The following is a 20,306-nucleotide window of genomic DNA, read 5'->3' on the forward strand; positions in this document are numbered from 1 at the left end:
ACGTGAGCTAGTGTCATTGGCGATGCAGCGGCATCCAATGTTCTGCCATGTTCGTCTCCAAGCTCGTCCTCACACTTCCTCTGGGTCCATCGAGGCGCCTTTAATCACGGAGGCTGTCAAGGCGTATACAGATGAGAAAGATGGATTTCGGGAAACGGCTGGGCTAATTCAATAGGAGCTCATTCAGTATAATAATGTAGGGAAAGGAACAATAGCAGCATTACTGATCACGATACGGCCACGAGACGCCGGTAAGCCGATTGCGATGGGAAGATCACAGGTTGGGAAGGCGCTTCGACTCGCGCGGGCGAAAGCTCGTCAACTTTAACACTCACACTTTAACACTCTAGTCGGTTCTGGATTTTCTATCAGTATCTCCCACCAGAACGCATTCAGACGCGGGACTGAGACGGGGAAGAACAGAAGCAGATGTTGGCACTGCCACTGACTGTGCGCTAGAGCGGGAGCAAATTACCTCCACCGGCACCGACATCACTCCCAACTTCTAAGTTGTTGTTGACAACTCACCACCATGACCACGACGCACCCACCCGCGGATGGCACGCACAACGGCGCGGTCAACGGCCCGCCGTCGCTGTCGAGCATCACGAGCCTTCCACCGCTCCCGCACCCGCTGCATCCGCGCGGCCAGGTCAATGCCGCTGAGGGCCTGCAGGTGATGCGGGCGTTGAGCGAGAACGCCAGCAACGGCGTTGTGGGTGAGTTAGCCTCATCCACTGATCTCGCGGGTCGTCGTATACTGGTCGGCTGATCACAGACTACCCCTACCCCACCAACACGGACTACCCCCTCCCGCCGCTCCCACCCATCCCTGTACCGACGGGTTCGTCGCGGCGGCGGCTCGCCGAACCTGCGTCGCGCGCGCCCGCACCCATCCCGGTCCCGCCCATCCCCGAATCCTCATACTTGTCCGGGAGCCACACCCTCGAGTCGGCGCTGAAGGCGCACAACGACGCGCACCCCGGCATGGCCGCGAGCGCGCACTATGACGGCAGCGCGCTCCTCGTCTGCCTCGGCGGACAAGGATATCTCTGGTGCCTCGTGCGCACGCTCGGCGTCGAGGATGCGGGGGACGCGCGCGTGCTTGGCGTTAGGTGTTTCCTCAGCCGCGAAGCGAGGGTGCGTACCGCTCGCAGCAAAGCTTACTCCAGCCGCCGCCGATCCACGCCGTAGCGCCGCTCGGCCCGTCGCTCGTGTTCGGGGAACATCTTAAGAGCCTTGGCTTGAACGTGCTCAGCTTGCTCCACCGCCTCCCGTACGAGGTCGAGATGCTCGAGTCGCCGTGCTACCGCTGCGGCAAATATCTGTCCGACATCGATGGGTTGCCCCTCAATGCGTCTGGATGGATTCCGCCGTCGCCTGCACGTTCAAGTGCCGAGAAGGCGAATGGGAAGGCGGGCGGGATGGACGTGGATGGGGAGGAGAAGAAGGATGACGAAGGGGCGGAGAAGAGAGACGGGGAGGGCGAAGACAAGGGGGAGGGGAAGGAAGCGGAGGGAGCAGGGGACAGCAAGGTGAAGGCGGAGGAGGTCGAAGAGAGCAAAGAAGGGCGATGGGTTAGGTGGCACGCATCGTGTCGCGCGCCATGAGCGATGACGTGGGCGAGCCACGGTTGTAATGCTATGCATATGGAGACAACAAGTACAGGTAATGGAGGACACTGATGATTAGCGTCGTGATGGCGGACGAGTAGCTTAGGCTGGGCGCTTAAACCCTGGTGGGAAGACCTGGCGTGCGTTCACGTTGATTCTAGCAGTCGAGATCCAGCGCTTGACTGCGGCAAGAGTCAGAGAGTCGTTCTCCCGCGGATACAGATGTGCAGGAAGCGAATCTTCCAGTATCCGTGGGACGCCGTGATACGCCTGGCGCCCTCGTCCAGACATGATGAGAACGTCGCCTGAGCGAAGAATGAGGGGGCGAGGTGGGTCTGCCCGGTCGCCGGATCCTAGCAGGAAGAGCGCGGCGTGGCCCAATCTGCTGTCAGCTCGCATGGGGGTTTCATGCCCTACGAGATGGACACCAGTGGTCTGCTATTGTCTAGCTCAGAACGGTCGACATGTGCCATAAGGGTGTCGTTCAGCTGGTAGAAATTGACTATGCCGGTGTCGGGTTCTGCTGTGAGCTCGGCACGGTGACAGTCACCACTTACCATAATCCCTCGCCCACGCGCCAAAGTCCGGTGTGTCCTCCGCCTTGACGCTGGCATACACCTTGTCCCATGGCACAATTTCGACGACCTCCCGGCATTGCGCCGCCAGCTCTGGTGGGAATGGGATGGGCGTATCCGTGGAGAAGTCGTACGACTTGGTTGACCACTGGTACACCCAGCCGAGATTTGCCCAGCGTATCTCCCTCATGAGCGTCTCAACGCTCTTGGTGCTCGCTCTCAAGCTCATGGCGTCGCCCGTCCACGATGCATTCCGGCGCTTGACCTCGTCGATCCCCATCGTGAACGCAGGCGCCGTGTCGATGAGCGGGCGCGTACCAGCTGTGCGCTGTGCTTCTTCCGCACGTGCGGCGCGTTCCGCTTCATCGAGCTCAAGATGGCGTGGAAGCACGGGCGTATCAGGCGCCGATGTGTACAGCTCGAACATGTTCTCCGGGAGGGCATAGTGTGTGTCGAGACTCAACGGGTTCGGTGGGCGCGTGAACTCCGCCAAAGAAGCAGTGAGGAGTGCTTCTTGGGCGCCCGCATCGTAGTAGCGAGGTATCGATACGCAGCCTGCCGTCAGCTCGTGTAGACATCGCAACTGCACCCTCGGCGACAACGTATCCAGTTCGTCCGTCCTCGAGTGCGACGACTTGTACCCCTTCCTCTTCGAGATTAGGCAGCGGCGGCCGCTCGCCGCGGACTCGATCCTTCGCCTTCCTCGGCCTCCTCCCAGCCACGGGCGGCTCGTACACCCGTCCCCACCACCCCGCGCGCCAGACCTCGTCGTCTTCGCACGCGTCGGGGCGTGAGAAGTCAAGCACGGGCCGGCAGAAGGTGGACGGAACGTCGCGCAGAGCAGGCAGCGCCTGCGTTGCACGGTTCTTGAAGTGCTTTTCGGCCTGGCGGAAGGCCGGGTGCGCGTTGGTCATTGCGGACCCGACAATCACTCAAGCAGGAGGAGTCTCTACTGCCGAGATGCGAGGCCGAAAGTGAGAGAAAAATGCAAAGGGAGGTGGTAGGTAGTTGAGAGGTTGCAAAGAAGTGGTATGAGCGGCGCCAACCACATGCCTGAATTCCCAGTCCAATCGAGTCAGGCCCGCGTCCTACGGCATGGATCGCCGCGTGCACTTGGACACCGTCATAACATTAAATCTGACACGCAGGAGGTCCTCAACATTTCTGACTACAAGCGGAGCGCAGCACCATAACCGAGCGACGAATGATCACACCGTCGGTCTCCTGGAGCTTCCGCAGCCCCCTGCAGCCTCACTGCCTCCCCTTGCCTCAGAAACGCCTCCAGACAACCTCATCGCACAGTGTATAGCATCCCGCGCGACGTGATGAACACCCTAGACAACAACGAGACGATTGAGATTAGATCTTAACCTCGCGGAGGCCGTCCTTCCAGAAGGTAACTGATGTCAACTCAGATCCTGGACACGTCGACAAGGCCAGAGCAAACTCACGGTAGGGGGTGATGCCGTCCTCGCGGTAGTTGAGGAGAGCGACCATGCCCTCGGTGTCCATCGACTCGCCGGTGTAGAACTCGTAGTCCTTGAAGTTGGTGACAATCTTCTTGGCGAAGGCGGCAGCGGCCTTCTCGAAGACGGGAACGCGCTCGGGCTTGGTGGTCTCGAGCTTGGCCTTGACGGCCTTCATGTAGCCCTTGAGGTAGGTGAGGTACGACTTGCAGTCAGCAAACGCACAGAGGACGTCTCTGAGCTTCTGGGAAGAGGCGAGATGTCACGCAGACTGTCCATCCCTCTTCCTAGTGCGTAATGCACACTCACCTTCTTGTCGAACTGGGTGGACTGGAGGCGGAACGAGTGGACAACGTTGTTGACCTGCTCGGCACCGGCCTCAAGAGCCTCCTCAGCCTCCTCAGCCGAGGGGTTGGCGCCTGTGGTGTCAGCTTGCGAGTCAAAGAGTAGTTGAGCACAGATAACTGTGCTGCGCTGCCATTCGCGCATGATGCGACCCGGCGAGGGCCAGCAGCGTGGGCGGTCGGCGCAGACTCACCAATGTCGACGTCACCCTCCTTGACGATGATCATCTGGCAGTCGACCTCGTAGACAACGTCGTCGACAGTCTTGCTGTAAGGTCAGCCAACTTGGTCTACCGCAATGTCCAGGGCGACTGCTCCGCTCCCTATGGATACTTACATGTCGTACGCGTCCGAGAGCATCTCGTCGCCGGTAAGGACGTCCTCAAAAACGAGCATGTTGGCTAGGACTTTTGGTGGGTGGTTGAATTAGATTTTAGAGATGTAGAGAGATGAGGAGAGGTGTTGGTTGGAAACGTTTTGTGTTGGGTGGGTGGGGTGTGGCAGAGCCTGGCAGGTGGCTGTGGATCGTATGTACACACCTGTGCCAAGATGCTTCTCTGCCTCCCCGTCTTCGCCCGCCCGCGCGGTCCAGCCGCCCACACGGCTCCCCCCTGACGCTGCCCCATACTCCTCTCGAGTCCATCTGCATGCATGCGCTCTTTTTGGCGCTCTGATGCTGACTGCACGCACGGGGTGCTGGCGGCACGGATCCCACGCCCAGATGCGCCCAAGATTTCGAGCCCCCGCCCAGGTCCTGACCTCACCCAGGAAGATTTGTCTTTACATGATTCAATTTTTATAGAATTGATCCCATCCTCCAGAGGCTGCTTCCACGTGGTTCTTGGGGAGTGATCAATTAAACCAAGATTCCTGCGTCATGGAAGCCTGGCGGTGGACTTTCGGTTTGGGTGACCACAACAACATTCGGCCCCTCAGCCCTGCTTGCTTGCACCTGGACCGCTTCGTCCATCCAGCGACATCCCGCCATCGCCATCTCGCACCTCCTCCCCTTCTCCCTCTTTCTCCAAATCCCTCTCATCCTCATCCTCAATCAAAATGCAGGCGGACCAACAGTCCCTTGCCGCTCTCTCAAAGTATCTCGCCGACACCGTTTCTCCAGATGCTACTGCCCGCCGCTCCGCTGAGGATTCGCTGCGCAAGGCCGAGGGCCAGCCCGGCTTCCTCCAAGTGGTCCTAGAGCTGGTCCGCTCCGACAGTGCCGACATGGTCGTCCGTCAGGCGGCCGGTGTCTACTTCAAGAACACAGTCAAGCGGCTCTGGGAGGGTGACGAGGATGTACAGATCGCACCAGTTGACAAGGCGGCGGTTAAGAAGCAGCTGGTACCTTTGATGATTGCGCTCGGGACACCGCAGACTGCTCGTCTCCAAAGCCAGATTGGGGAAGGTCTTTCGACCATCGCCTCCATTGACTTCCCCGAGCAGTGGGAGGGTCTTGTTGACGTGAGTAGCAATGGCTCGTGCATAGCTAACATTCACAGGAGCTCGTCAGCAGCCTGACCCCGGACAACTTCGTTATCAACAACGGCGTGCTGGCGACTGCTCACTCGATCTTCAAGAGGTAAGCTCCCTTGGTATCTAGCAGCTGATCCTCCAGGTGGCGCTCGCAGTTCCGCTCGGACAGGCTGTTCTCTGAGATCAACCATGTGCTCGGCCGTTTCATGCAGCCGCACTTCCAGCTCTTCCAGCACGTCGACTCTCTCCTCTCCTCTGACCAGCCCCTTCCTCCCAATTCCTCTACCCAGCTCCTCGCTCAGGCGCTCCTCTCCCTCATCCAGCTCTTCCACGACCTGTCATCGCAGGACCTCCCACCATTTATCGAAGACCACATGTCCCAGTACATGGGCTGGTTGTTGAAATACCTCAGCTGGGAGCGTCCAGAGCTGAAGGGTGACGTGAGTTGCCTTAGGAGGTCATTGCTGACGAAAGGACGACGATGATGCTCCTGGACCGTTGCAGAAGATCCGCGCCTCTATCTGTGGTGTCGCTGAGCTGTTCGCGCAGAAGTATGGCGAGGACTTCCCGCAGTTGGGCGAGTTTGTCAATGGCACTTGGCAGATGCTCACCAACGTGGGGTTGGGAACTCGTGACGATGTTGTGAGTCTGACAGTATGCCAACAACTGACATCGAAGCTCGTCTCGCGTGCGCTCAAGTTTCTCTCGGTGGTGGTCAAGATGGGCAGTCACCGCGCCATGTTCGCATCCCCAGACACGCTCAAGCTGTTCTGCGAGAAGATCATCCTGCCTAACATGTCCATTCGCGGTGAGTGGCACAATTGCCAGTCAGCGGTAACTAATGGCTTTAGAGCATGAGGAAGAAATGTTCGAGGACGACCCGATTGAGTACATTCGCCGTGACCTGGAGCCCTCCGCGGAAAGTGACACTCGTCGTGCCGCCGCGACTGAGTTCACCCAATCACTCATGACCCACTTTGAGTCTGAAGTCACGAACATTATCCAGACATACATCAACACCTTCCTTGCCGTATGGTAGACCCGATCGTTGTGTTGCTGACTGCCAGCAATATCAGCAGAACCCGCAGGCGAACTGGAAGAGCAAGGACACCGCCATCTACTTGTTGACGTCGATCGCGTCGCGTGGCTCTACGGCACAGCGTGGTGTTACCTCGGTTAATGTTCTTGTCGACATTGTCGACTTCTTCGGCAAGAACGTCTTCGCCGACCTTCAGGCTCCTCCGGGCTCCGTCCACCCCATCCTCACCGTTGACGCCATCAAGTACCTCTACACATTCCGCAACCAACTCACCAAGGAGCAGCTCACGTCGGTGCTTCCTCTCCTCGTGCAGCACCTTGCTTCAGACAACTACGTCATCTACTCGTACGCAGCTATCGCGATCGAGCGTATTCTCTTCCTCAAGGATGACAACCGTCAGCCTCTGTAAGCTGGAACAACCTGATAGTGGCTGACGCCAGCTTCTCGCCGGTGGACATCCGTCCATTTGCGGAGAGCGCACTGATGGCGCTCTTTACGCAGATTGAGAAGGGAGCCACTCCAGAGAAGATAGCCGAGAACGACTACTTGATGAAGTGCGCCATGCGCATCATCATCATTGCCCGCGGCGAACTCGCACCGCAGTACGAGGGTGTTCTCAACCGTCTGGTGAGCATCCTTGGTCAGATCAGCAAGAATCCGAGCAACCCTCGTTTCAGCCAGTACGCCTTCGAAAGTGTTTCGGCTCTCATCCGCTTCGTTTGCGAAGCTCAACCCGCCACGCTGCCCAAGTTCGAGGCTGCAATCTTCGGGCCAGCTGAGGTGATTCTCAGCCAGGACATCGTTGAGTTCATCCCTTTCATCTTCCAGATCCTCGCCCAGCTTCTCGAGCTGCATGCTCCTAACGACCTCTCGGGCGAGTACCAGCAGCTCCTCACTCCGCTTCTCTCGGCTCAGCTGTGGGAGCAGCGCGGAAACATTCCCGCTCTCACGCGTCTGTGGAAGGCCCTCCTCATGCGCGGTGCCAAGGTCATTGTCGACAACAATCAGCTTCAAGGTCTCCTCGGCATCGTTCAGCGTCTTATCAACTCCAAGATTAACGACGTGTTTGCCTTTGAACTCCTCCAGGCGATGTACGAATTCATCCCTTTGTGAGTCGTCGTTGTGATTGCTGACTTACACCAGGTCCAACATGCAGCAGTATTCGCAATCGATCTTCATGCTCATCCTTACCCGGTTGCAGACGAACTCGACACCACAGTTCTCTCAGGCTGTCGTCTACTTCCTCTGCTACCTGGCAGTGGTCGACAATGTTGGTCCCGACGCCGTTGTTGCCATCATCGACGGCATCCAGCCAGGCCTTTTCGGACAGCTCCTCAAGGGTGTCGTGCTCCCCAACACTCAAAAGGCGCCCCAGCGCAGCCGACGCCTCATCGAGGTCGGTCTGATCAAATATCTCACCAAGTCGGATGCGCTTTTGCAGCAACCTGGCGTACAATACTGGTAAGTCATTCGGGGAGCGTGAAAGTACATGTGCTTACAGCCAGGCCGCCTACTTTCCTCGCCCTGGTTGACCTCTTCACCCTCCCCCAGGACCTGACATACTCCACCGGTACCGCCGATGATCTCACCGCGCTGGATCCGGAGGACGCCGGCTTCCAGTCGAGCTTTACGAAGCTTGGAGCGTCCGAGCGCACTGCCCATGACCCTATCAAGAACATCCCCGACACGAAAAAGTACGCGAGCAGCGAGCTTGCGCGGCGCAGCAAGGAGCACCCAGGTGTCCTGCCACCTCTCGTCCAGCAGGCGCAGTCTGCCGAGGGCAGCAAGGTGCCTGAGTTTGTTCAGTCTATGAGCGCGAACGGGTAGGTGCAGATGGAGTGACCTATGCTGACAGCAGTGACACGATTGTTTAGACATTTGGCTACGAAATCACTGCATATCTTTCTCCAGGCTCTCTGCATGCGATGCATAAATTGTGTCGCGCATGGTTCGGTGACGCCACCTCACAGGAAGTTCACAGTGTTCTCAGCAAGCCGCAACTGTTAGCTGAGCATCATTACTAACTGCTTCAGTAGAAGAGTCAGAGGGCAAAGTGCCACGATACTCGAGGCTCAGCAATATTGAATGGGCATGAGACGTTACATGGCAAGCTCGACTCGCTACGGATCGATGTCCATGGCGTCGCTGGGTGCGGCTGCCTCAGTAGAGGAGCCTCCTGCAAGATCGGCGTCGTCATCAACGAGGGCAAGCGGGTCAGGAGACGACACGGCCGACGCAGCGGCGGATACAACCATGGTGGACGGTGCAGGCGTACTGGTCGCCTCATGCTCAGGACTGTCCGCGCGGTCGGCCGACTTGGCGGGTGCCTCAGCGTCGGGCTCAGCGACATCGTCACCAGTCGCCTTATGAGATTGTGTCTCGTTCGGATCGTCGCTCCTGCCATTGCGAGTGCTGGCCTCCCCATCTCCGCCAGCCTTGCCATCCTTCGGCTCTCCCTCGTCCTTATCCTCTTCGCCCTCAGGCGCCACGCTCTCCCTCTCAACCTTGACGTCGTCCCCGCCGGGCGTGCCCGTCGAGTCGCGCCGGCTAGCCGCGCCGGGGGCCTTCAGCTCGCCGAGCGTTCCGGCCGAGAACTTGTCGCCGCAGTCGTTACACACTAGAATCAGCACACGTCTGTTCCGGTACTCACGTGTTCCGCGCCCGTTCGGGCCGCGGCGCCAGACCTTGAGGCCGCGCCGGGCACAGCCCTCGCACGGCGCGCCGGCCGTCCCGCGCGGGAACTTGCGCACGACCGCAGCGCCCTTCGCCCGTCCGCGCTTGCTCAGCCCGCGCGCCGCGCCAGCCTCGACACGCTCGTCCAGCGCGTCCAGCGATACCGGCATCTCGAAGGTCACAGCGCTGACCTCCTTGCGCCGCTTCTTGGTGTGGCCCTCCAGATCGGGCGAGGGGGAGAGCTCGACCCTGCGTGGGACCACGGGGAGCTCGTCGTCCGAGTCGGCGTCCCGCGCATACAGCGGGCGCGTGGTCAGGTGGTACGGACGCGGCGCCCACTTGTCCGTCGTGAAATCTACCAGCGTTGAGTTTGTGGTCTCAATGCGGAAGCGCGGGAAGCGACGGAGGCCGACGCGCGCGAGAAGGTCAGTGAAGAGCGATTTCTTGCGGGCCAGCCACGTCTCGCGGACTAGTGGCGGCAGGGGTGGGATGGTGACTGCAGTGGGTGCTTTGGGAGGTGGTTGCACTTGGCCGGGAGTGGTCGAAGTAGTAGGCGCGGCAGGTTGGGCAACGGAAGCAGGAGCACTTGCGCTTGGAGCCGCACCGGCCGCAGTTGGCAGTGCAGCAGTAGGGGGCGCCGCGCCGACTGGCGGTGCTGGAGCTCCTGATATGGGTGCGCTAATAGCTGCTGCTGGGGTTGCAGGTTGCGCCGCCGCAGCAGGTTGGGAAGGTATAGGTAATGGCACATGAGCGGGTGCAGGCGCAGGCGGTGCAGCCCTCGCAGCCTCCGCCTCTGCCATGGCCTTGACCACCTCCGGCGCAAACCTGGGCTCGGCACGCACCATGGCCTCGAGCTCCGTCTTCTCGACCTGCTCCACAACGCTCTTCATGCGCGCCCACGTGCGGTCGTCGACGCCAAGAAGTCGAATCGTGACGGGCTCGAGCGGGCCTTCCGGGAGCCACTCCTCAGCGGCCACGTTGAGGAGGTACTCGCGCGGACGCTTGTCTTCTCTGACGTGGCGGAGGGCTCTCTTCGGTGACAGTGGCTCGGTCTTGGCCTCCATCGGCGCAACCTTCAACTTGTCAATGAACGCAGGGTTGTGGAAGGGCAGCCGCTCAGCAAGTTTAGGCCAGTCGGGCTTGATATACGGTTCGATTGGAATGTATGTGGACAGCAAGACGGTACCGGGCGCCGGGGGCTGGCCTGGCATTGGCGGAATGTTCGCAAGCGGGTCTACAGGGGGCGGCGTAGGCTCCTTCACCTTCTCCTGTTTGGGCGTCGGGGCAGGCTGGGCGGGTGCTGGCTTGGTGGGCGGCTTGGGTGCGGCTCTCGCTATCGAGGCGCGCGTGCGCTTCTTGCCCCGCGGCTCTTCCACAGGAGGCTGCTCCACCTCAGCTGAAGGCTGCACGGGCGTCACTTCTGCCGGAGTCGACGCAGGGGCTTGCGCAACAGAGGAGGCGACTGTCGCCGACGCGGTTGTGGAGGCCACTGGCGCCGCAATAGCAGCTGGCGTTGGCGGTGGCGAGGTGATGTAGTCACCTCCAACGCGCGAGAGGTAAGAGTGCTGGCCAAGCGGGAGGAGGAACTTCTCTGTTTCTTGTCCCTTGAATGCAACCAGAAGGAACGGTGGTGGATGCGTGCCGACGGGCGTACTGGGCGGCACCATTTGTACCGAAGGTGAACGAGGGTCAGAGACACGGATTGGGCCGCGCGGTGTGCCTGTCGTTGCGGGGTTAGATATAGGAGTTTTGGGAGATCCTGCGACTGGGAACCACCGCACGTTCCCACCTGAGGTCATACCGGGTGGAGGAACACCAGCAGCGACAGGCGGACGAGCAGCACTCGGAGGAACAGGGTGCGGTCCACTCGGGAGCGCTGGACGAGGCGTGGAGGGGTGCGCGCTTGCTGAAGCTGTGGCTGAAGGCAAGGAGGACGCCATTACCGGAGCAGTAGGCGCTGGGATAGTTGTAACAGTCGGACGGGTAGGAACCTGCGCACTGGCTGTCGGAATTAACGCAGTCGCTGTCTCAGCAGGCTGAGAGGCAATGACAGGAGCTGACGCAGGCGTACTTGCGGGCTGGCCAGGCGTTGAAGCCTCCCGGTTGTCGTCATGTGTCTCTTCGCCCTCGCCTCCACCAACCTGTGGCCTGCCTTTCATCTCGAAACCAGCGTCCCAATCTGAATCAGACTCAGGTTCGTCACCCAACCCGCCTCCAACTTGCGGTCGACCGCTCATGTCGACATCAGAATCGGGATCCTCCGGCTTGTCAGTGACCGAAGCTGGTGGTGGTGGCGCGGATACAGGTGCGGACGCCGATGTGGGAGCTGCTGGAAGCGCAGGCGCTGGAGCTGGGGTCCCTGAGGGTACAATTGGTGGTGGCCGTGGCATCGCGGATGCAGCGACAGCTGCTGGTCTCACGGCAGATGCTGGTGGGCGGACTGCACCTGTTGGAGGCGGAGGTCGCACGGTTCCAACAGGTGGGCGGGCGATAGCACCGGGAGCGCCAGGTGTCGGAGGACTGGCAGCTGTGGCCGGGGGCCGAGCGAGTGGAGCACCCGGTCGCGGAGGAGGTCCAGCGACGGCATTGGGCGGGCGAAACCCACCGACAGGGGGTGGTCGAACTCCAGCCATGGGCGGACGAGCTCCTGGAGGCATAGGGGGCCTCGACGGTCCAGCCACAGCATCAGGCGGGCGCATAGGAACTCCGACTGGTGGCCGCGATGGCCCGGCAGCAGCGATGGGCGGTCGCACGGGCACACCAGGCATCTCGGGTCCCTCGCCGACATCCTCGCCGCGCCCAAGCCGAGCGACGACGCGTCCTAGCTTGGCCAGCTCGTCCTTGCTGGCAACGCTGCGCGCGGCTTTGTGGATGAGTACGCTCAGCCATGGATGTCGGGTAGCAGCGGCGTTGACCCTTTGGATGAGTGCCTGTGGGATGTCTTGTCTAGACGCAAAGCGAGGCGGCACGTCGGCGGCAGGCGCAGGGGAGGCCGGTGTGGCAAGAGGTGCGCTGGGCTTGGGCTTTGGTTTCTCGGTTCGTGGGCGCTTGGGAGCCCCACCATCTATGCTCATACGCGGCAGCGCACGCTCTTTGCGCACCTTCTCTTTAGGCTCTTTGGGCTTGGGCTCTTTTTTGCGCGGCTCCATCGTCATACCTTTCAACCGCCCACGGACTGTTCCAGCAGAGCCCTGGCGCGGGGGTACGAACCGGGCGACCCACAGCTCCGTGTTGGGAAAACTCATGGGACCAACTTGCAGCGTGACACGGGCAATGCACTCAATCTCGTGCGCAGGTGCTGTCTGCTCCTTCTTCCGACCCTTCTTAGGTTCGTCAGACTCATCCCCGCTCTTCTCTTCCTTGTCGTCCGCATCGCCCTCCTTCTCCTTGTCTTTGCCCTTCTTCTTAGTCTTCTTGGTGCTCGGCCCGTGGTACTCGGCGCTCGGGAGAGGCTGAGGTGGAGGCGGAGGAGTTGGAAACGCGAACTCCTTCTTGCCTGCAACCCTCAGTCGCGGACGGTTATGCGCGGGTACTGGCGGGTGCGTGAAGATCAGCGGCAAGAGCTGCCGCATGTGATGGTGCCGAGTTTGGAGGATTGAGTACTGGAGCACAAGACTGAAGTCAGCATAAAGAGGGGTCTAGCAGGACAAATACTTTCGGGCTGGATACTTGCACCCACGACGTGCGACAGGCGACAGGAGAGGACGTGTTCTGCTGGACACTCACCTTTGGTCCAGGCCTAGCAGAGGCTGCCGTGCTTCGGGTTCGTCACCCTCGGCAACAGAAACATGCGCAGACTCATGTTCCTCCTTCTCCTCCTCTTCCTCGTCTGCGTGCTTGTCATCCCCAGTGACCTGTGCAGCCAGCGCCTCGATCTGCTCGTCGGTGAGCTCGAACCCGCCCTCGTCGACCACCTGTGGGCGGGGCAACGACGGAAGATCCACGAACGGCGGGACTGGCGCAACGCGTCCCGCCATAGTGGTTGAATCAAGTGTCGCGGGCTGAGGGAAGGCGGTGGATGGCGAGTAGTGGGTGGATGACTCGAAGTCGAACGCGATCGCGACGGAGTGCGGCTGGTGTCAACATTCTGGGCTAGGCCACGTGATTAGGCGCCTTCTTTTTGAACGACTGGCGCGCCTGGCAAGGGGAGGACTGGAAAAGGCGTGCGACCCGGTGAAGGCCGCGTGCCTGACTTCGCATGTGGGATGATCAGATGCGGCATGCGAGTCTTGGCTTGGTGGCTGTACGCATGAACGAGTGACCGAGATGGTGAACGCATCCTCCTCTTCTCCATTCTCCCATCCCCCATTCTCTCACGCTTCCTCATCATCTCATCCACTTCCTCACTCTCTCACTCTCTCACTCTCTCTCTCTCGCTCTCTCCTTCTCTCTCTCTCTCTCTCCCACCCGCCACGCTGCATTACACCCACCCCTCGCTTTCCCGGCTCTCCCCTCACTCTCCTTCCACTCCTCCAACTGTGCATCCAGCGCTGCCTTGCCACTCACCGCCTCAACCCCATGCGCCATTGATCGTTCCCACCATGACATCGACCCCCGTATTACCGCCAGAGTACACCCCTGTGCCCACCGGCGACCTCAACCCGCCTCCTCCATACACCATCTCAGCGCCTCCGCCCATTCCGCCTCGCCTAGTGCGAGATATATCTAACGAGGGTCCCGCTCACCCGCCTATCCCCCGACCACCACGACGAGGGAACAGCGACGACAGCAGCAGCTCGCGATCGTCCTGGCGTCGTCTCATGCCCACGCTGGGAGCGATGGCGCGCCTTGACCTTGGTGATAGGGACAAACCCCTCCCGGCGGTGCCGGTGGGGGATCGGCGCCGGTCTACCCCTTCCGCACAGGCGGTTCCACCCGCCAGGCATGATGACCGCGCTCATTCACAACCACCCCCGGTTCCGCCTCGTCCGACAGGCCCGCCGCAGTACCCTCCTGTGTCATCGTACAACGCTCGGTCGTTGATAGCGCCCAGGCCTAGTGTTCAGGCCAACTATCCGCCTTCGGCCCTGCCTGCTGTCCCCCAGCGTGAGCCGCCAGCGCCGGTGCCGAGGACGTCGACCTCTTTCCGCCCGCAGTCACTCTATGCGCCGAATCCGACACTCACAACCCACGCGCCGAGTTTGCGACCTTCCCCAGCCCTACCAGCGCATGCCGCACCGCACGTACAGCACATCACACCGCCACGGGCGAGGAAGGTGTCAGCGCCGGCAGCGAGGCCAATGACCTCGGCACACGCCACGCCGCCTGCCCCGGCTCGCACCCGGACCATGTCCTTCCCCTCGCTCAAGCCTGCCCGTCCCCTCTCGCATTCGGCCGCGTCCGCCACTGCCGCTACCCCCGCTGCTTCCTCGTCTACACCTACGCCAAAGAAGAAACTCACGAAGCTTATCCCAACTGCGCCCAGCGGCGTGTCCTTCATGTCGCCGTTATACGCTGCGGCGTCGAACTCGAAGAAGAGCTCCTCGGAGCCCAACCAGTCTCCCTCTCCAGCCACGTTTCGTACGCCACCACCAAGGCGCGGGCGGAATGTTATCGACCTCACACTCGACAGCGACGAGGAGACTCCCGAGTCATCCGGTGAAGACGGCACGCGAAGGACGTCGTGGATAGTGAGCGGGGCGAGTGGCATCTCCACAGCGACGAAGACGGACAGCCCGAAGGGAAAGAAAGCAAAGCACAAGATCACGCCCACGCGACCGGCGCCGGCGCCGCCTTTTTCGGGGTCTAGCACGCCGCCCCGTGGCCCGCTCGCCAGCACTCCGGTGAGATGCGCAGGCTACACGCGCGCCGGCACGCCCTGCAAGCGCTTAGTGCGTGCCCGTGCGCCTCTTCTTGCCACGCCTTTGGCGAACGACGGGGACGCGCCCCGCGCCGGCGCGGTGGGCCGGTACTGCCGCGACCATGCGGGCATGGTGTGCGCGGCAGACGGGTTCTATTGGCGTGATGCGCGCGGCAAGGCGGGTGTATACATCGACTTCAAGGGTAAGTCCCCGCCATCTCATGTCACGCTGACGGGCAGACTACATTCCGTCTGACCTGGGCCAGCAGACGCAGGCGCTGCTACGTGTGACGATGGACTCGCCACTGACGGCCAAGGAGATGCCCGGCTTTCTGTATGCCTACGAGCTGCGCACGCGGAGCGGCGCGCAGACCGCATACTTCAAAGTTGGGCGGAGCGATAACGTCCCCCGCCGTATGGGCCAATGGTCCGCACAGTGCGGATACATCCCCACGCTGCGCGACGTGTTTCCACTCAAGGCTCGCGCGCCCACCGGCTCTGGCCTCGCGCGCGCGCCGTCAATCATGCACACCTTCATCCCCGGCGCGACGAAGGCAGGCACCGACGCTGCGCGTATGGTGCCAGCCGTCAAGCGCTGGGAGCGGCTCGTGCATCTTGAGCTCGCGGATCGCGCTGCGGCGTCGCGGCCTAAGGAGTACGAGGCGCTAAGCAAGCCGTGCTCGGACTGCGGCATGGTCCACCAGGAGATCTTCCCGCTCGAGGGCGACCCGCGGATCTACGAGCGTCTGGTGGTCGACGTCATCGAGCGGTGGGAGCGGTTTGTGCGCGTCATTACCGAGACATGATGGTTCCACAAAGAATATAAGGACAATTAATGGCCACATTGAGGCCCTCTGTAGTTTGTGCCACATGTGTAAAGTAGCTTTAATATGTATTTTGGACCCGCGACGCAGTTCAGGTGCTGCATCGCACTATAATCTATCTAAGAGTGTTCACGCCGTACACGCGACGAGGAAAGAGTCGAGACAATACAACAGTGAGAGTTGTCGCCGGCATACCGGCAGCACTAGAGCGCCTGGGAAGAGAAAGAGCAGAGGAAGCGTTGTGTCTAGGAAGCGGTGCCGCGCAACTGCGCGCGGACCTTTTACAGGGCGGGGATAAACGGGAGCGGCAGAGGGAGTGTGGCCGCTGAACTGGTAGATCACACTGCTTTTCGAGTGATTATAGGTAGAAGCGCGGCGGGTGCTCGCGAGGTTTGAAACCCCTAATATGTCAGCTGAATGATCGAGATTTCACAATTACTCACAAAGCAGTCTCGGCGCCGGCGGGCCCAGCGCGGAGGTCGACCGTGAAGCGGTACAGCAGGATAATGAACCACTCGAGGTAATCGAGGAGGATGAGGATGAGGCAGAACATATCATGCGTGATGCGACCAGGGATGGTCACCGGGAGACGGATGCGGGGAACTAGTGCGACGACTGGCGATACCACAATTCTGCCGCCATTGCGGGTGTACGCGACCACCGCGTTGCTCGGGGTCGGCTCGGGCACAGGCTGGGGTGGGACACGCGAGAATCTGAATCCTGCTCTGTTTGCAGAGCGATCTCTTGCCAGCGCAGACGATGAGGTACGCGCGTGAGCAGAAGGTCTGGCAAGTAGCAGTAGGGGTCTCAAGTTGCGCACGCGAGGGCTTGGAGTGAGACGGTCTGAATACTCGTCCCACGGATCTGTGCAGGGAGCAAGACCGGTGGTGTAGTGTGGGGAAGGCGTAAGACTAGGGCCTGCACCAGGCTGTGACGGCCAACCTCTACCGCGGTGGCGAGGCTCAGGCGTAATAAGCTGGGGAATCTGCCTCGTCTCGGCGAGGTCCACCTCGCTCATCGAGTCGCGGGGTGGGGGGCAAGGCGTGGGCCAAGACTCCGGTGACCAGTTGGCTGCAACAGGGCCCATTCTAATCGGTGCACCGGGGTACACGTTGTCGTACCCGCTACGCTGGGAGGGCGACTCCAGTGTGCCTCGGAAGTGGAACATTGTCGTTGGGCTAGATGAGTAGCGAGCATGACCAGGCCGCCGCCCCTTATTTATCGGGGTGAGCGGGACTGGTGCGTTTGCCTGGGTAGGGGATGTGCCCATATCGTGGCTGCTCTTGGTTGGCGTTGGGTGGAAGCCGCTGCCCAGCTCGCTACCGAGAGAGCAATGGGGGCCTACCACGGCCGAGAACATGGAGCGCACGCTGTCGATGACGGAGAGCTCTGACGTGTGGCTGGCAGTGCTGGGCGACGGCGGCGCGTCAGACGCCTTGAGGTCATGACCTGGATTCGACAGATGCTGCGAGCCAGAGGTAAATGACTTGGTCCGCACGCGCATACTCTCCCTCAAGAGGGTGCTGCCAGTCCCTGTCGCCCTCACGCTGCGAGACCGGCGTGGTCCAGTGCTCAAAGGAGCTCCATAGGCGGAGGATGAAACAGAGGCCGGATTGATAGTCACCTGAGGCGCAGCAGCGCCGTCTCTGGCCGGGCTGGCGAACGTCGAGGCGGTAATGAACGGACGGGGTCTCGCCGCGCGTTCCAACACGACGATGGGCGAGGCTGGGGGCTCGGACGACTCATTTGAAGACGTGGAATTTGCAGATGAAGCCTCTTGTGGTGCGACCGGCTCAGTCTGCAGTGGAGCGTCTGAGGCGGCTGAGATCGTGGGCACTGCACTTGCACGATCCGGCGCGACCGCCGTCTCCGTCTCAGTCTCCGTTTCTGTCTCGCTCGCAGTGTCGCCGTAGCGTGGGAACTCGGGGAAGGCTGTTGCGCCCCAAACAACAGGATCGTCATCAAGTGGTGGGCCATGGCTGCCACGAGCCCGCAGTCCCGAGGTGGATAAGGACGCCCACTGGGTGACGCGCTCAACGCTACGCAGGCGATCACGGTCATCATCGTACGGGTGGTAGCGCTGGTGGTCCGTGATGACGCCCTCGGCATGCTCGAGGTTTCGTTGCATGCGCGAGAGATCACGCCGAAGACGAGCGGCGGCCTTTCGCTGGGACTCTTCGCTTTCGCGAGCCTCGACCAGTGCGGCCTCTAGCTGAGCGATGGTGGCGGCATCTTCCTCGGCGCGCACGGCCGCTAGACGGAGATCACGGGCGCCGGTGTTGGTAGCGACTCGAGATCTGGGACGAGAGAAAGCGAGTCCAGGGTCACTGGGAACAGAGCGCAGTCTCCGTCCCTGCGGTGAAACGCGGTACGGCGAGGCGATGGGCGAGGTGTCGGCGTCGAGGTCAAAATGAGAGGGGAGTGTCGCGTTGGGGGAGCTCGTGAGTTCGAGCAAGCGGCCCTGAAGCGTATCGCTCATGGTTTCTGAGATTAGCAAGAGGGGCCATCGTGTGACGCACCGAACTCATGCTGGCGGATGAGCTTTTGGACGCCACGGAGAGTGAGAGTGTTCCCAGGCTGCCCATCGTCCTCGTCAAGACCGGGGCCTTCGTTATCAAAGAGGCTGTTGCGGACAGAGGAAGGACCGGACTCGAGGCACTCAGGGGGAGGAGGAGGAATGCCGATGGGGGAGGCCTTGTCTTCTGGGGACGGTGCGACGTCACGGCCGCCTCCGTAAGGTGGTGGTGGCGAGAGGACACTGCTCTCGGACAGGAGGCTCAATGGACGACGGCGCATGCCAGGTCTTTGAACGGGAGATGTGTACATGTCATAGCCTTTGCCCTTGGACGGTACTGGTGACTCTTGATGCATGTCGAGAGGGTGCTTGGCTGGGAGGGGGGAGGCCTCTCCGGCGGTTGCTCGGAGGGACGCTCGGCGAGCACCGGGTGGTCGAGGCCTGAGAGGTAAGGTTGTTGGGTACATTGCTGAGGAGTGGATGGTAGGCGACGAGGGAGAGTGATGGTGACAGCGGGAGAGATGAGGATGAGGAGGAGGTCGAGTGACGAAGAGGATACAGCAACAACGTGTTGGTGGGAAGGAAGGAAGGAAGAAGAGATGACAAGATGACAGAATCGGAGGCGGAGTGTTGTGTCTGTTGCGTGTTTTGTGGATTCCAACAGCCGCGGGAGAAGGTAACCAAACAAGCCCTCGCCCTCTCTCTCCGTCTCTCTCCTTGGCTTCTCCGCCGCTCTGCGGCTCTTCAGACTCTTTCCTCCGTCCGCCTGCCCGGCATCTCCCATTCACAAAGTGTGGGAAAGTGGCCAGGGGAGACCCCAGGGGACCAGGAATGTCTGGAATGTTACAGATTCTATCCATCATCCCACAACACTCTCTCCCTCGTGCCGTACGCGCGCTCTTATCGCTTCTCCTCCTCCTCCTCCTCCTCCTCCTCCTGGTCGTCGCCCGCGGGGATGCAAACCCAGTGTACAGTACGAGCGTCCGACCCTACTTCGCCTTGCCGAGCTTTGTCAAAGCAGTCCCGGTGCCTCCTCCCGAGGGTCGGAAGGGTCGAGCGTTCGGCGCACAAGCTTGTGAGTCCAGAGCCTCCGTGCCCCACGTCCAACTTTCCCTGCGTGGCCCCGTCTCGGCCATCTCATCGATCATCCAGCGACCGAGGCGTTGTGAAGCTCTCCCCTCCTTGGTTTTTGGTCCTTGGTCCATGGTTCAGGCCGGGGTCGGCATGAAACGCCAGATGGATGAGCGCACATCATCAAATGAAAAGTCAGTCGCCCTTTCCAGGCACCGTGTTTACCCTCAAGCCATCACGCGCCTCACGCGCCGCGGGCTGCGCTCAAATCAACCACCGTGACGGCCATTTCATCCGACCTCTCTCCTCTGGTCGCTTCAACTTGCAACTTGCAAACTTTGGACGCACCAGCGCCGCAGCGCGAGAGCTTGATCCTATCTCTCTTTTCTGGGCCTCGCCCCCTGCGCCCTAGAATAACCTGTGCGGGGGATCTGCGCCCGGCCCCAGATTCCTAGCGCTCGCAGCACGCAGTACGCAGTACTTGACCCAACAATCGTCGCATGACATGTGCGACTTGCCATCTTGCCATCTTGCCCCCATGTCGCCCTGTTTCATGCGAGTAGCTGAGCAGCTGGACAGGCGATCAGGCGAGCAGGCGCGCACGTTCCGGCGGCATCAAGCGCAGCATGTGAGCGTTCCTTGCCCTCGCGGAGGGACTAGTGTGATACTGTAACCAGCGAACGTCGTGAGATTGCGCCGAACTGCTGCGTACTCCTCCTCTCCGCCAGAGATATCGCTGTGCGCACGTTCATCGAGATCTATTAATGGTGGCGCTTGAATGTCTGAGAACGGAATGCGGCGTGTGGCACTCAATTGCTGAGCGGGGTCTGGTGCCCGTGCGGCTGCATGCACGGATGCGATGCACGGATAGTAGTGCGAGAGTCTGTTCTCTGAGCTGGCGTGCGAGTGTCTG

General features: G+C 61.0%; 9 protein-coding genes across 9 annotated transcripts; 4 read left to right on the plus strand and 5 right to left on the minus strand.

Moving 5' to 3' along the window:
- Window positions 1-532: 532 nt before the first annotated feature.
- On the plus strand, window positions 533-1,610 carry COLE_02073 (uncharacterized protein; the record flags this gene model as incomplete). The annotated part of the gene is made up of 3 exons (XM_018426012.2): window positions 533-719; window positions 779-1,140; window positions 1,173-1,610. 3 exons carry the CDS (start codon window positions 533-535, stop codon window positions 1,608-1,610), a joined length of 987 nt encoding a protein of 328 aa, XP_018278709.1.
- Window positions 1,611-1,715: 105 nt separating this feature from the next.
- COLE_02074 (uncharacterized protein) lies at window positions 1,716-3,102 on the minus strand (the record flags this gene model as incomplete). The annotated part of the gene is made up of 4 exons (XM_018423258.2): window positions 1,716-1,995; window positions 2,031-2,133; window positions 2,171-2,743; window positions 2,778-3,102. 4 exons carry the CDS (start codon window positions 3,100-3,102, stop codon window positions 1,716-1,718), a joined length of 1,281 nt encoding a protein of 426 aa, XP_018278708.1.
- Window positions 3,103-3,547: 445 nt separating this feature from the next.
- On the minus strand, window positions 3,548-4,394 carry COLE_02075 (uncharacterized protein; the record flags this gene model as incomplete). Its single annotated transcript, XM_018421387.2, has 5 exons — window positions 3,548-3,588; window positions 3,640-3,859; window positions 3,964-4,073; window positions 4,193-4,266; window positions 4,336-4,394. The coding sequence occupies 5 exons, from the start codon at window positions 4,392-4,394 to the stop codon at window positions 3,548-3,550; spliced, it is 504 nt and encodes a 167-aa protein (XP_018278707.1).
- A 660-nt stretch (window positions 4,395-5,054) lies between these two features.
- Window positions 5,055-8,337, plus strand: COLE_02076 (uncharacterized protein; the record flags this gene model as incomplete). The annotated part of the gene is made up of 10 exons (XM_018426697.2): window positions 5,055-5,459; window positions 5,498-5,577; window positions 5,614-5,911; window positions 5,946-6,113; window positions 6,150-6,279; window positions 6,323-6,501; window positions 6,539-6,915; window positions 6,951-7,619; window positions 7,654-7,971; window positions 8,016-8,337. 10 exons carry the CDS (start codon window positions 5,055-5,057, stop codon window positions 8,335-8,337), a joined length of 2,946 nt encoding a protein of 981 aa, XP_018278706.2.
- Window positions 8,338-8,630: 293 nt separating this feature from the next.
- COLE_02077 (uncharacterized protein) lies at window positions 8,631-12,755 on the minus strand (the record flags this gene model as incomplete). Its single annotated transcript, XM_018427562.2, has 2 exons — window positions 8,631-9,127; window positions 9,161-12,755. 2 exons carry the CDS (start codon window positions 12,753-12,755, stop codon window positions 8,631-8,633), a joined length of 4,092 nt encoding a protein of 1,363 aa, XP_018278704.1.
- A 150-nt stretch (window positions 12,756-12,905) lies between these two features.
- Window positions 12,906-13,160, minus strand: COLE_02078 (uncharacterized protein; the record flags this gene model as incomplete). The annotated part of the gene is made up of 1 exon (XM_018423257.2): window positions 12,906-13,160. The coding sequence occupies one exon, from the start codon at window positions 13,158-13,160 to the stop codon at window positions 12,906-12,908; it is 255 nt and encodes an 84-aa protein (XP_018278705.1).
- A 1,311-nt stretch (window positions 13,161-14,471) lies between these two features.
- Window positions 14,472-15,789, plus strand: COLE_02079 (uncharacterized protein; the record flags this gene model as incomplete). Its single annotated transcript, XM_018425398.1, has 2 exons — window positions 14,472-15,186; window positions 15,224-15,789. 2 exons carry the CDS (start codon window positions 14,472-14,474, stop codon window positions 15,787-15,789), a joined length of 1,281 nt encoding a protein of 426 aa, XP_018278703.1.
- Window positions 15,790-16,165: 376 nt separating this feature from the next.
- On the minus strand, window positions 16,166-18,789 carry COLE_02080 (uncharacterized protein; the record flags this gene model as incomplete). The annotated part of the gene is made up of 3 exons (XM_018426696.2): window positions 16,166-16,208; window positions 16,251-18,291; window positions 18,327-18,789. 3 exons carry the CDS (start codon window positions 18,787-18,789, stop codon window positions 16,166-16,168), a joined length of 2,547 nt encoding a protein of 848 aa, XP_018278702.1.
- A 364-nt stretch (window positions 18,790-19,153) lies between these two features.
- COLE_02081 (uncharacterized protein) lies at window positions 19,154-19,848 on the plus strand (the record flags this gene model as incomplete). The annotated part of the gene is made up of 2 exons (XM_018427561.2): window positions 19,154-19,587; window positions 19,626-19,848. 2 exons carry the CDS (start codon window positions 19,154-19,156, stop codon window positions 19,846-19,848), a joined length of 657 nt encoding a protein of 218 aa, XP_018278701.1.
- Between the last annotated feature and the right edge of the window lie 458 nt (window positions 19,849-20,306).

This window comes from Cutaneotrichosporon oleaginosum (assembly GCF_008065305.1).
Source record: "Cutaneotrichosporon oleaginosum strain ATCC 20508 chromosome Unknown ATCC20508_contig02, whole genome shotgun sequence".
Classification (NCBI taxonomy): domain Eukaryota; kingdom Fungi; phylum Basidiomycota; class Tremellomycetes; order Trichosporonales; family Trichosporonaceae; genus Cutaneotrichosporon; species Cutaneotrichosporon oleaginosum.